This window comes from Globicephala melas, chromosome X, assembly GCF_963455315.2.
Source record: "Globicephala melas chromosome X, mGloMel1.2, whole genome shotgun sequence".
Classification (NCBI taxonomy): domain Eukaryota; kingdom Metazoa; phylum Chordata; class Mammalia; order Artiodactyla; family Delphinidae; genus Globicephala; species Globicephala melas.
This window is the reverse complement of record NC_083335.1, coordinates 66,843,063-66,855,872: the sequence shown is the minus strand read 5'-3', so window position 1 is coordinate 66,855,872 and position 12,810 is coordinate 66,843,063. Positions and strand designations below refer to the sequence as shown.

Here is a 12,810-nt window from a genome sequence, read left to right as displayed (position 1 = left end):
GTTGAAATTTTTAAGAATTCAAAAATGTTCAGAGAATTGCTAAATTTTCCGTGAAGATCTTTCACATTCTACCTCTCAATTATCTCTCACAGCTATCCTTTTCATCCTCAAGGCAACCGCCTTACATAAGTTCTGCATCATTTCTTGCCTAAAGTATTTTACTAAACTTTTAACTCCCCCATCCAATCTATCCTCCTGCTATTGGAGTGAATCATTTGAAACTTTCTTGATTATTTATCTTGAGTGGCTCTCTACTGACTATAGACTAAACTCCAAACTACTTAGCATGGTACACAAGCCCTTAAACAGTTAGTCCCAACTTTCCAGCTCCATCTTTTGCCATTTTTCCAGACCTATTGAATATCTTGCACTCTAACCATAGAAGACACCTAGCCTTACCTTGGTGGCCAGTATCTTTCAAACTTCTGTGCTATAGTCACGCTATTCCCTTCCCTTTTCTGACTTGTGAATTTCTACTTATTCTAACTTATTCCTCAAAGGCCTGATCAAATATCAACCCTATTCCAAGTACCTATCAAAGTCAGCTCATGGGGTTGAAAATCAAATGTTAAGTCAGGAATCAACAAACTTTTGTTGAATGAATATGTCTCTTATAAGCCTCCTTAGTATATTTCGGCTTCCCTTCTGGGCTCAAAATGAAAAACCACAAGGGATATTTACACACTGCTTTGTAGAAAAGCACTCTAGAGTTGGTATTAGAAGAATATTAGAAACGGAGTTATAGTTGCCATTCTATTTAAACAAATAAAACCTAAAAAATATATTTATTCAGGGAGGAATCTCCCCTCCAAAAGAAAGAAGTATGTGAATAGACATTATAATTTTAAGAAAAGGTTATTCAGCCTCTGAGATGTGCGTTGTTCTAGAGGAAAGAAAAAAAGGGAGGCTTTATCACCAAGTATTTATTTCTGCAAGAAAAGGAGAAGAGTATTCTGACCCTGAATGCCTTTAGTACCAAGGAGCTCTGTAATTAGATAGAAAGATAAAGAAATTGAAATGTCAAAAATGTGGTATTGTGAGAAGTATAGGTATCTATTCAGGAAGATCTGGCAAAGTCCTGTTTAATTTATAAACTGAATGTAATCAGATTCATAGTCCTCCCCAATTTAGGAGAAATAAAAGGGAATTACGCTGGTTCTCATAATTTCCTTTTCAGGTAAAACATCTAAAGCAATTAACAAAACCATCTGAAAAGGGTGTGTTATTCAATAATAAAAAACACTGAATTCTGATTCCTAAGTTAATTCCCTTAATATAATTTAGATGCCTGTAAACAGATGCCTTGTTTATAATATACTCATAAAGAGCAGTACAAAGCAGGTGATGTTGACACTAACTATAGGCTTGTCAGTGCACAGTATGGGAATAAGCAATAGTCCTTCTTTCCCATGTTATAGCATCTGAGGATTAATAAAAGATAAAAATACCTGTCTAAAGAAAATCTACCCCAGATTTCTCAGTTCTCAATTAAAAATATATATTACTTAGTACTCCAGACTTGTTTCTCAACGTAAAAGAACACTAACTACCTTAGCGAGTTGTTTCTCTGTATAAAATTTGCAAAATATTATGTTTCCAATGTGTATCTTTAAGTAATGTAAACAGCTATGTTGTTTGCTGGCCAACACCTTTGGAGAAGCCACGTGTGCCAGGACAAGTGCTCCACACTGCAGTCGTTCCCAGTACTTCTGTCCTTGTACTGACCTGAGGCAGTCATTTGCGCTAGGAAGAGCAGGTACAGAGAGGTAGCATCCAGCTGCAGGTGTCCCCACTGATCATCACCCACTACAGTGGCACAGGTTTTGGTGTTGTACTTGGCATGGAGGCTATCCTTGGTACTCTGACTATACTTGAAGGATTCTACTTTATCCACCTGAAGAAAACAAAAACAGTAAAAGAAGGCTATGCAGAAAAATCAACCCATATGCCATACTTTGGTAGTAATCTGATACATATCATTCCATTTGGTCTTCAGGCAATTGTGAGTATTTAAAATGCATTTACCTCTTTTTCCCTACACTTATACAATTAGGAAAGTCTGCTCTTGCTGTTTTTCAATTTAAGCAATTTAATTAGAAAATAATATCCATCAAAACCAGCTATTTCCTATTCATTACCTCTCTTTCACTCTTCAGATGGTTGTTTTCCCACTTTGTAGATAAAAACTGAGGTGTGGAGAGGTGACAACAGCTTAGTAAGAGATAACTGAGTTGTTAAAAAAGATACATTTGGGCTTCCCTGGTGGCGCAGTGGTTGAGAGTCCGCCTGCCGATGCAGGGGACACAGGTTTGTGCCCCGATCCGGGAAGATCCCACATGCCGTGGAGCGGCTGGGCCCGTGAGCCATGGCCGCTTAACCTGCGCGTCTGGAGCCTGTGCTCCACAACGGGAGAGGCCACAACAGTGAGAGGCCCGCGTACCACAAAAAAAAAAAAAAAAAAGATACATTTGTTCCTGAAACAGAGGTAGGAATTTTGAGGGAAGAGGATATATTTTGAAGGAGTAATGAAAGGAGTTAGGGAGAGACCCATGGAATGACAAAGAAAAGATGTGAAAGAAAGCTGAAACCAAGGTCAGAAATGAAACACTGTGCAAGGGACAAATGAAAGACTTATTTCCTGAAACTTCAATTTGATCATGTGTGCATCTGCTATATGATAGTAACTATCATACCTTTAAATATGGTTCAAGAAATTAGTGACTTTAAACCTATTTGGTAAGGTGGAAAATGCAAATATCTAAAATACAAAAAAATTAAAAAGTAGCAAAGAAGGAAAAAAAAATGATGGCTGTGAGATAGTTCCTACCGGACTAGAGATCACTGATCAAGTTCAGAAGTCTAGAGTTGATTTCTTTTTACTTTAGACTTGTTGTGTGCCTCAGGATGGTCATTTTATTAATCTGGGCCTCAATTTCTCCTTCTAATAAAATGTAATCTTGGGCTCAAAAATCAATTCTGAGTCAAAGTGCACAACATGTGTAAAGATCTCCTAGGATAAAAGTAAAATACTTTTTCTTTTAGTAAAACACGTTTGAGTGGAAAAAATATCATAAACAAACCCAAAAGATAAACCAGAGACAGCTAAAAAATATTTGTAGTACATGTGACAAAGGATTAATATCCATCATGGACAGTAACTCCTCAAATAAGCAAGAAAGAGACAGCCCAAGAGAAAAAGAGGCAAAGGACCTAACAGGCAATTAATAGAAGAGGAAATACAAATTTTCAACCCACACATGAAAGGATGCTCAACTTCACTCAAGATCAGGAAAATGAATATTAATGCTAGAAGATATAAGTCCTTGGCCCCTTATCTCCAACCCTAAAATCTAAAACACTTCCAAAAGGTTTTTCTCCCTAAGTTTTGTACCAAAATTCATTTGGTGGCAATACCTGATTCAAACTGACTTGGGGCTATTTGTAGCTTTTATTTATTCCACTTATTGTAAAAATGCATGTTTTCCTATAGAGAGATTAATGTTTTTGATGATAGGGTGATGTCTGGACTTGCTGAGGGCATAACATAATATATGGTATGTGCACTGCGCTACCTTTTAAAATCTGAAAAATTCTGAATTATAAAATTTATCTGGTCCCAAGGGCTTCAGAGGAGAACTTATAGACCTGTATCATCCTTTACTCAATATACATAATTGCATGTACAGTAATGATGAAGTATATAAAAAAATCATTTGTAGAGGGGGAAAAGACTGGAAGGTAATACTTCAGTGGTAACTGGGTGGTGAGATCATGGTTGACCTTTCCCTCCTCAATTCTACAGATTTTCTAAAATTAGTATGTACTATTTGTGAAACTGAAAAACATATAAGCCATATATATATATATATATATATATATATATATATATTACAATGTGGTTTTATTGGAGAGGGTGATGTTAACAATGCCATACCTGTCTGATCATGCAGTGCAGCAGTCCCCTCATCAGCTTCACTACACTCTGCAGAAATAAATGGAAACAAGCTGTTATAAACATCACTAGATGCAGGAACACTTACTCAGCAACTGCAGTTGGTACATGATCTTTTGAGAACAAGTAACCTTATACTGGGTTCCTATTTACATGGCATTTACTTTATAGGTACACAGAAGAGAAGACTGTAGCTAAAAGTGGAACTAAAAGCTGCAGCTGGTGACTCCTTCAAGTTAAAAAAAAAAAATCCAAGCTCCAACAGGCTTATGTAAAACTAAGTCAACTATCCTATTAGAGGACATTCCACCTGGAAAAAAATGGGCAAGTCAGCTCAAAAATCATAAAGCTATGAGAATATTTAAAATATATCCTATGTCCTAGAAAAGCCAGCATCATCACTTTTATTTTTTTCTGAAGTAGCCAAGACTTATCTTCAAGAGTCCACAGAAATATTTATCTGGACATTTTCCCTAAAGAATAAATGAACTTCAATTCAGAATAACTGTAAAGGGGAATTGTTAGTGCAACTCAACCCTCTTTCCCTGAAAAAAAATGCCACAAACTTAAGTCTCAAGTCATCACTATTTCCCTTACTAGGACTTGACAATTTCTAAGTAGTTTTCTAATCATAACACTCCAAAATTTTGATTATCAGTTATAACAATGTACTATATTAGTTAGTATAATGCATACAGTAATAATATAATAAGTATATTTAATTATAATATAGTATAGTAACAGTATACTTGTTATACTACATGACACTAGAAGAGCCCGTCAACACTGGGATGGGTAGGCAATATGTTTTGGAAGAATATAGCACCAAACAGCTTCTCCATTTCTCTAAGCTTTCTGTTTCACAGTCCAGAAGAAATACAGCCAGGTTACTCCAGGGAATGTTGCCTCAGAGGTGGCTTCAGGACACCTCTGAAAACTAATCTACTTGGGAGCTGCACCATTCTGTTATTCCTTCAAAATATTCAAATGGGACTACAAGCAGTAGGCAGGACAAGGATAAGTACCTATTAAATTATGTTCTAATGCTTTATGAAATCTTTTACTGAGGGAAAAATAAAGTGTTTCCTTGGGAGACTTCCTTTCTTTAAGTAATTTCTGTCTACAGATGGTCTCCTCCCCTTACAGATCAAGGGAAGAAATAAAGAGGGAGTGAGAGTGCTCTCGACAGAACAAACAGGCAGTGCATGATCTTGTCACCTTTTAAAGCATGAAGCATTTGTTATAAAGTAATGAAACTTACTGCAACCCCTACAAGAAAATCTCTATCATTACTCTGATCCTAATGAAAGAGACCATCCTTTAATATACTGTTACAGACAGCATTAAACACAGCCTTCTTACTCTATGGGGTGACTTTATTCAATTCTGAATTCTCTTCTACATGTCACCACATACTCACAGATTTCTATCCCATCCTTTCAACTCTCATCACCACCCAGCCCTACTACTACCATCTACATTTTCTTTAAACAGCAAACCTGGGAGATTATAGATGCAGTGGAGGAGTCCTGATTGCCATCCACTTTTGTCCTCTTGGAATGGCCACTGTCAGCCATTTCTGTCCTCAAGTTCCAAATTCCAAGTCAGGATAAAATGAATAGGAAGCACGGAGAGGTAAGAATGAAGGGAAGTATCTGTAGTTTGTATTCCCCCAAACTGCCCATTTCCTGATTCAGGTGCACTAGTTGGCATTAATTATACATGTTTATACATACACCAGGGCTTCTAACCACACCAAGTGATATCCTCCTGTAATCTATCTTTTTTTTTGAGTATACGGATCTATGTGTTTGTGAACTGACCATATAAGGATATATAACTATTTATACACAACAATAGCCATGTAAGTATTAATACCTGTCTCTCTCTCCAGATATATTTACAATCAGATACATATGAGCGTCTAACATATGCAAAGCACTCTACTAGGCTTTGTAAAACATAAAGAAAAGGGAGACAGAACAGATATGTTTTTTAAAAACACTAAACTACAAAAAAAGGAAAGAAAGAATGAAAAAAACCCCACTAAACTACAAATACAGTCTACCTAACAATTCCTGGTTATCCTTTAAAACCCAACTCCTCTATGAACCCTTCCTTGTCTTGTTCAAGGGAAATTAGACTCTCCTGCCTGTGTGTTCCCACAAAACTTTGTACTTATCTCCTAAATACGGTACCTACAGTATCTGTCTTAATGCACTGTAACTATGTTTATATATATCTGTCTCCCCTATCACCCTATGAACTCCTTAAGAAAAAGGGGCAGAGACCAGATTCAGAAATAGACCTTTAAGCCAATGGACTAAATAAGCAGATTGTGTTTTTAAAAATATATATTCCATGCCTGCAAGTAACTCTCAAATGGCTTACCAAAAAACCTGTGTGCCTGGGGGGGGAACATGTTTATAGAGAGGATGCAAATATGACAAAATGTTAACAACTAGTGAATCTAGATAAAGAGTACATGCAAATATGTTCATTTTACTATTCCTAAAACTTTTCTGTAAGCTTAAAATTTAAAAAAATTAAAAGTTGAGGTTTAAATATAAACATTTTGTCCCATTTTATTTTTTATACCTATTGTAGGGCTTGGCACATAACAATTACACAAAATTTGCTAAATGAAAAACTGAACATGTTGAATGGCATAGACCATAAGTAATCTAGAAGTTCCAAGAAAGCAGTCCTGAGAAAGAAGTGATCACTGTGAAACTGAGAGGTCTATGAGGTCAGGAACCACAGAAAAAGTGGGATTGATGGCAGGCTTCACAGGTGGAAGAAACAGCTCATAAAATGATTTGGAGGTGGGAATGTCTATGGCTTCCATGGAGGAGGAAGTATTCAAAAAGACTGAATCTGAAGTCATAAGACCCAGGTAGTATTCATGACACCACCAAATTCCAACTTCATCTCCTTCTGTCAATCCCTTCACCTGTAAATTGGGGAAAATAATACCTAATTCATAGGGTGTTATAGGAATAAAATACTAGTAATTATGGGAAAGTATAAAGTACAATGAAAAGTCTTTACACAAATGTCAGGTATTTTTATCAAGGTACTGTTAGAGAAGTAATGAAGACACCAACCTGGTTGGAACTGGGGGTAGAATGCAGGGGAACAGCATGATATGATATTGAAAAAGCAGCCTAGGACCAAACCCTAAAGAGCCTTGTCTGCCAATCCAGAACATTTGGATTTTACTTGTAGGGAAATGAGAACTACAAAAAGATTGCTGAGAATGAAAATACATAATTTAAGTGTTTTAACTTAAAGTCTAAACCCTTTCACTAAGTGATCAGGGTTTAGACTAGGGTTGAGGCAGAAGGGAATAGAAAGGAGGGGATGGATTCGAAAAAAATTATAAGAACTAACAGACTTTGGTCTGCATGTATCAAAAGGCAAAAGGGACAAGTCAAAAATCACCAAAAGGGCAGCACTTTTCAAACACTGTTTTATAAAACACTAGTCCAGGAAATTCTGGGAAGGCTGTAAAATCCACCCCCATCTTAGATTCAAAATGCACATCAGTACATCAAAAGCTCTGAGAAATTACAGAGTAAGAAACCTGCTGTTTAACATAGCTCCAAACTTAGTTAATCTAGTATTCCATGGAACACACTATGGGAAATGTTCTAAGTAATGTTGCCCAGGTGACTAGTAGAATGAGGACACCAGTAAGAAAAAAAGGGACATTTGGTGAGTTGCTGTTGTTTAGTAGTCTATTTTGTTTGTTTTTAGTAGGGAAGGTGGGGTTTCAGACCTGCTGATTTTGAGGAGCCACAAGATATTCAGGTGCAACTGATCAGAAGACAAATAAAAATCTGGGTTTGAAACTGAAGTGAGGTCAGAGTTAAAGATGAAGCTTTGGAAGTCATTCTCATAAAGGTAGTAGTTAAAGACACGAGAAAAAATGAGAGACTACACAAGGAGAACAAAACTGAGGAAGAAGTGGAACTGGGGGCAGCCAAAGAGCTATCTCTATTTGTGTGTCTATTTATTTTTATGGGTGTGAGTTTTTATCTGTGTGACTAAGAGAAAGGGCATTTGTAAAAACATGTACGTGCATACTTTTATTCTCAACCTAGGATAGAACAGTCACTTAAACCCTTGTCCCCTCTTCATCCAGAATTCTCTTTAGTTCTCTGACATTATTTCTCAGAGAGAAATCTAGTTGAGAGTTGGAAGGAAGGGTAGAAATGATTAACAGTCAATGGTTTGGGAAAATCTACACAGTAATGGAAGGCTCACAGTAGGTAGGAATTTAATCTATGAATTTATTCTATTTGATTTCACCTATGCTCACTTATTAGCCATAGATCAGTGATTATCTCTGGCTGCACTTTAGAATTACTAGAGCAGTTTTTTTTTTAATATTGATGCTCCTGGGGCTCCACTTACAGAGATTTATCTAAATCGTTCTAGGGTGAGGTCCAGTAAGGGTAATTGTTAAAAGCTTCTCAAATCATTCCAACGCACAGCCAGAGTTTAGAATCATTCATGTAGAGTGGGGACAAATCTAGCTCACGGTGTGTTTTTGTAAATAGAACTTACTGATTAAAAAAAAAAAAAGAACTTACTGGAACATAACCGCACTCATTCATTTATGTATCATCTCTGGCTGCTTTTACATAGTAGCAGAAGACCTGAGTAGTTGCGTAGAGATCACACATGACCCACAATGCCAAAAGTATTTACAATCTGGCCTTTACAGAGGTGGTTCTCTGATCCCTAGTCTGAATTAACTAAGTCAAATTTGAGAAGAAAATTAATGAGACTTAATAATACAATCTGTTTTAATTTATAATGAAAGTTGGTAGAAATTTTAGAATTCCCAGAGAAATGTGTGTGTTTTTGAAGATGTTTCCTATTGCCATAATGTTTTTGAGACATCCCAAGGTTATTACTGAGGTGGTATGGAAAATATTTTTGTGCTGTGTGAAAAATTATTTAATGAAACATTAGAATTTTAGAATGAACAATTTTCTGTTCATTTTTCCCCTCTTCCTCTGTTACATTCTTTCTTCCTGGGCCACATAAGGAAAAATGTCAACTCTGCAGAATGACTGATCAACAAGGAGACACAGATTTCTTCTAACAGTGTTGAAAAAGAAATTTGTCAAATCATACTGGGTATAAAATCTTGGGTATTGTTCCACCAATATCAATTTCTACCAAAACAAGACAAACAAAATACTGAGATCAAAATAGCAAAACATTAGAGTAGGACATAGGATAAGGGAGGGGAGTAAGATTACAGTGATTTTTTTTAACACTCCTCTATATTTTCCAAATTCTCACAATGGTTATGTATGTCACAATGGTTATGATCTGTACTTCCTGGGCTAGAGCAAACACTCCAACAATTTTTTTCTGGTGGACCTAAGTACCTCTTAATTATGGCTTGAGGGAATAAGAAACACCTGCTGTTGCAGAGGACAACACAGTGAAACTTTCCTGCTGCCAAGGACTATAACCCCACAATATGTTGGTGCCCTTAAAAATAACCAAATCTCAATATTCTGATTTATAGATGAAGACTGGAGCTCAGATTGCCTAAGCTGAGGGAGACCACTTGAGAAAATGGCTGGTGTGGAGAGAATCTTTTCCACTAATGTAAAAGAATTCACATACACCTTACAACTGACGGCAGAGTACCTTAACATTAAGAGTCTCATGTAGCCCAGAATATTAATTTCTTGGTCATTCAAGAGGACGTACATCCTGTGTCTAAACAGTTCTATAGAGGATACTTCTTTACTGAGGGGAGGGCCTTAAAAGTTGGCTTAAAGGCATCTGTTGACTCTGACCTTATTTTGCCCCAAGGGGTGAGGGTGGGTATGGGGCAGGGGGAGGACACACAACAGACTCTGAAACAGTGGCCTAGGTATAAAAATCAACAAATAATGTCTTTTACTTGTGTCTAGTTGGGAAAGTCTGCTAATTTATATCAGTTACCCTCATATAAATACCACCTATCATTTTCAAAAAAGAAGTAAAATAGTAGATACCTGCCGCCGAAAATTCTTCTCAATTAGAATAAATATGCTGGAGACTACAAAATACATTTACTTGGAAAAAGGATTACAAATTTTAGCAAAGATCTGAGGATAGGATTTTCCACTGTAACAGAACAGACTGTGTCCTCTCCCCCTGAATCAGCAAGTTTCATGTTTCCACTGCAAAAAAAAAAAAAACTCCGTACAATACAGGAAAGCTTTATGGAATGCAATTTCAGCAAGGTGAAGAAAGAGTGAGAGGCAAAACATCTGTCTTAGCTCCTGTGGACTACATTTCCTTCCTCCTCCTCCCAGTTCCGGAGCTCTTTGTATTTTTATTGAGTACCTGCTCCAGTTCATAGGCCTTTGCCTTATCCTCATCCCGGTCTGCATTCTTCCGATAGGCCAGCCCCAAACCCCACACAGCCAAGATGCTGTACACATTATCCCGGACCCAGGCATCTTTCTGATCATAGCTGGCTGGAAGCAAGCCAGTCACTGGATTCTGTAAGGACAAGAAAAAGGGGACAGGCAGGTAACCATAGGGTGTTAATATGAGGAAACAGAATCTATCAAATGGGTACTGAGGGACTTTGGTCTTTCTTCTATGTCCCCACTCCTGAGTTTTAAAATCTCCTCTTCTGACCAAGTGCAAGCAAATGCTATCTTGAATAAAGGGAAAGAGCTGGCTGAAGCCTTACAAGTCTGAAATGTGGGAATTCTTAAAAGAAAGGAGGTGTTTTAGAAAGAATGAACTACCAACGAAAAATCAGCATTAAAAGATTAGAAAAACTATAATGAAGAGTATATACACGGTACTTCAGATCTTCACAACAGTCTAGTCTTAAGATGGCTAAAAGTTCTACCTCTTTTTCCTTCAGAGGAGGGGAAGGAAACGACTCCCAAGCCTGCGGAGGGGGCCGGGGGCGGTGTCGATAAACAAGCTTCGACACATCTTACAACTCCAGCCCCAGGAACCCAGCAGTGGTTTGGGGGACGCGGAGGGTTGGGAGGGGGGACTCAGAAGCTCTGACTCAGGACTCGTGGCTAATGGTGCCTGACTCTGGTTCTGTTCCTGGCCCAACACCTTTCTTCAGGGTCCTTTACGGCCTCCCCAGCTAGGGGGTGGGAGAACCTGCAATACACCCCCCTCACACACACACACAGGTTCACCCAGGGTCTCCGTCCAGGTTATCACACTGCGCATCCTCGGTGATCACAAGCGACACCCCATCACTTACCTGATGGCACAGTATGGTCTGATGCACCAGCCTAGCATAGCCGTCAAGCCGGACCCCCGAGTTACTCCGGCTCCTCATCGCGCTCCGTTTCCAATCCCCTCAGAGAGACGGCCGCAGTACCACAGGGGCCCACGATTTTCCAAGAAAGGAGGCTCCAACGCAGCCCCACCCTCGCTGTGGGAAGCCCGAGTACCAGGCCCGGGCACAGTCCTACCACCGCTCGGGCCTGGGGCCGGCTGTCCCGGCCAAGGCGGCCTCCGCGGCCACCACAGCCCCGCGCGCGCCCGAGCCTCCCGCGCTCTAGAGCCCAGCTGGAGTGCCTCTGGCGCCGCTCGCCGTCTCTCTTAAGCCCGTCGGGTCTCCGCGGGTGCCTCCTGCATCCTCTGCTCCACTCCCAGAGACTGAAGACAACCGCGGCCCGCAGCCTCCAGCGTGGCCGCGGGCAGCTGCAGGTCACAGGCCGCGGGGCCGCCTCCACCTACCACGAGACGCAAGCCGGAGGCGGGGCTGACGCCCGGTGTCCCAGCAGCTGCGCTCGGCGCCTGGGGACTCGCCCCGCCCCCGGCGACCCAGCCCGCCCCGGGGACGAGAATGTGTCACCGTAGGCAATGTGCTATCAGGGGGTTATTTTCGAAACACCTCAAATGACTATTTCAGTTGTCCACACTTGCTGTGGACACAGGATGTTAGGGAGGCTGTTTCTTCTGCCGGACTAGTTTTAGGAACTTATGGTAACTTCAAACCTAAAAGGAAAGAACGATCGTTTGCATTCAAGGTCTAAAGAATTGGAATTTCCGGGTCTTTATTGTATTTTATCCTTTTGACTCAAAGCTCAGATTCAACTCCTTACTCCGATCCAAACCAAACAAGAAACAACTCCCTAAGGTAAATACTTTATTCCTCAGAAAGTGGCGAATCGGCGCGCTTGGGAAGGAGGGCAGTGGTGTGCTTTGAGGAAGCGAGTGCCCCAAGCGGGAACTGGGCTGGGAGGGAGCGGTGCTCAGGGCAGCCTTGGCCGGAGAGGAGCTGGAGGAGATTGTATAACGGCTTTGGAAGGCTCCCTCGTGCGTACGTAGGTCACAAGACTGAGGCAACAAAGACTCAGCTGAAAATAAAGGCAGAAAGGGAAGCTAGAAAGGAAACCTGTAGGTAAAGCTGATCACTGGCCGCAGGGTAATCGGACCACACCCCGCTAGGTGTCCTGGCCCCAGGGCCTTTGCTCCCTTTGTTTACTGCCCCAACCCCCACATCTTGATCTCAGTCGATCCAAACCCTGCACGTCTTTCAAGTCAAGGTTTGAGTACCACCTGCTCTCTGAATCGCGGGGTAAGAGAACTAGACCGATTGACCTTTCAGGTCCAACTCGGAAAATCTGTGATTCTAAGCCTTCCCTAGCCACCTCACCTAGGCCACAGTGATTTTGCATTTTCGTTTATCTTTTTTTCAATTTAATTTTTATTTTATATTGGAGTATAGTCTCTCCTCGTAAGCTCCCTCCGTTCCAACCCACACTCACCCCCGCCTAAATTAGCATAAAGTCAGGCACCTAGGAGGTGACTAGCAAATATTTGGTAATGATGATGAAGAAAGAGGGAGGGAA

General features: G+C 40.0%; 2 protein-coding genes across 8 annotated transcripts in view; both read right to left on the bottom strand.

The window, feature by feature from the left end:
• PHKA1 (phosphorylase kinase regulatory subunit alpha 1) overlaps window positions 1-11,682 on the bottom strand; it is a 131,140-nt gene extending 119,458 nt beyond the window's left edge. For all 7 annotated transcript variants that reach the window (XM_060292559.1, XM_060292560.1, XM_060292562.1 and 4 more), the window contains exons 1-4: window positions 11,211-11,682; window positions 10,316-10,474; window positions 3,935-3,982; window positions 1,726-1,894 (exon numbers count right to left, since the gene is read on the bottom strand). In XM_060292559.1, coding sequence (XP_060148542.1) covers window positions 1,726-1,894; window positions 3,935-3,982; window positions 10,316-10,474; window positions 11,211-11,288 — 454 coding nt within the window. In that variant the 5' untranslated portion in view covers window positions 11,289-11,682. The remainder of the gene's footprint in view (window positions 1-1,725; window positions 1,895-3,934; window positions 3,983-10,315; window positions 10,475-11,210) is intronic.
• The window catches only part of LOC115850052 (protein FAM236D-like), a 150,229-nt gene continuing 149,082 nt past the window's right edge, over window positions 11,664-12,810 (bottom strand). The window contains 1 exon segment of the mRNA XM_060292028.1: window positions 11,664-11,823. Within this exon segment, the coding sequence (XP_060148011.1) occupies window positions 11,664-11,823 (160 nt within the window).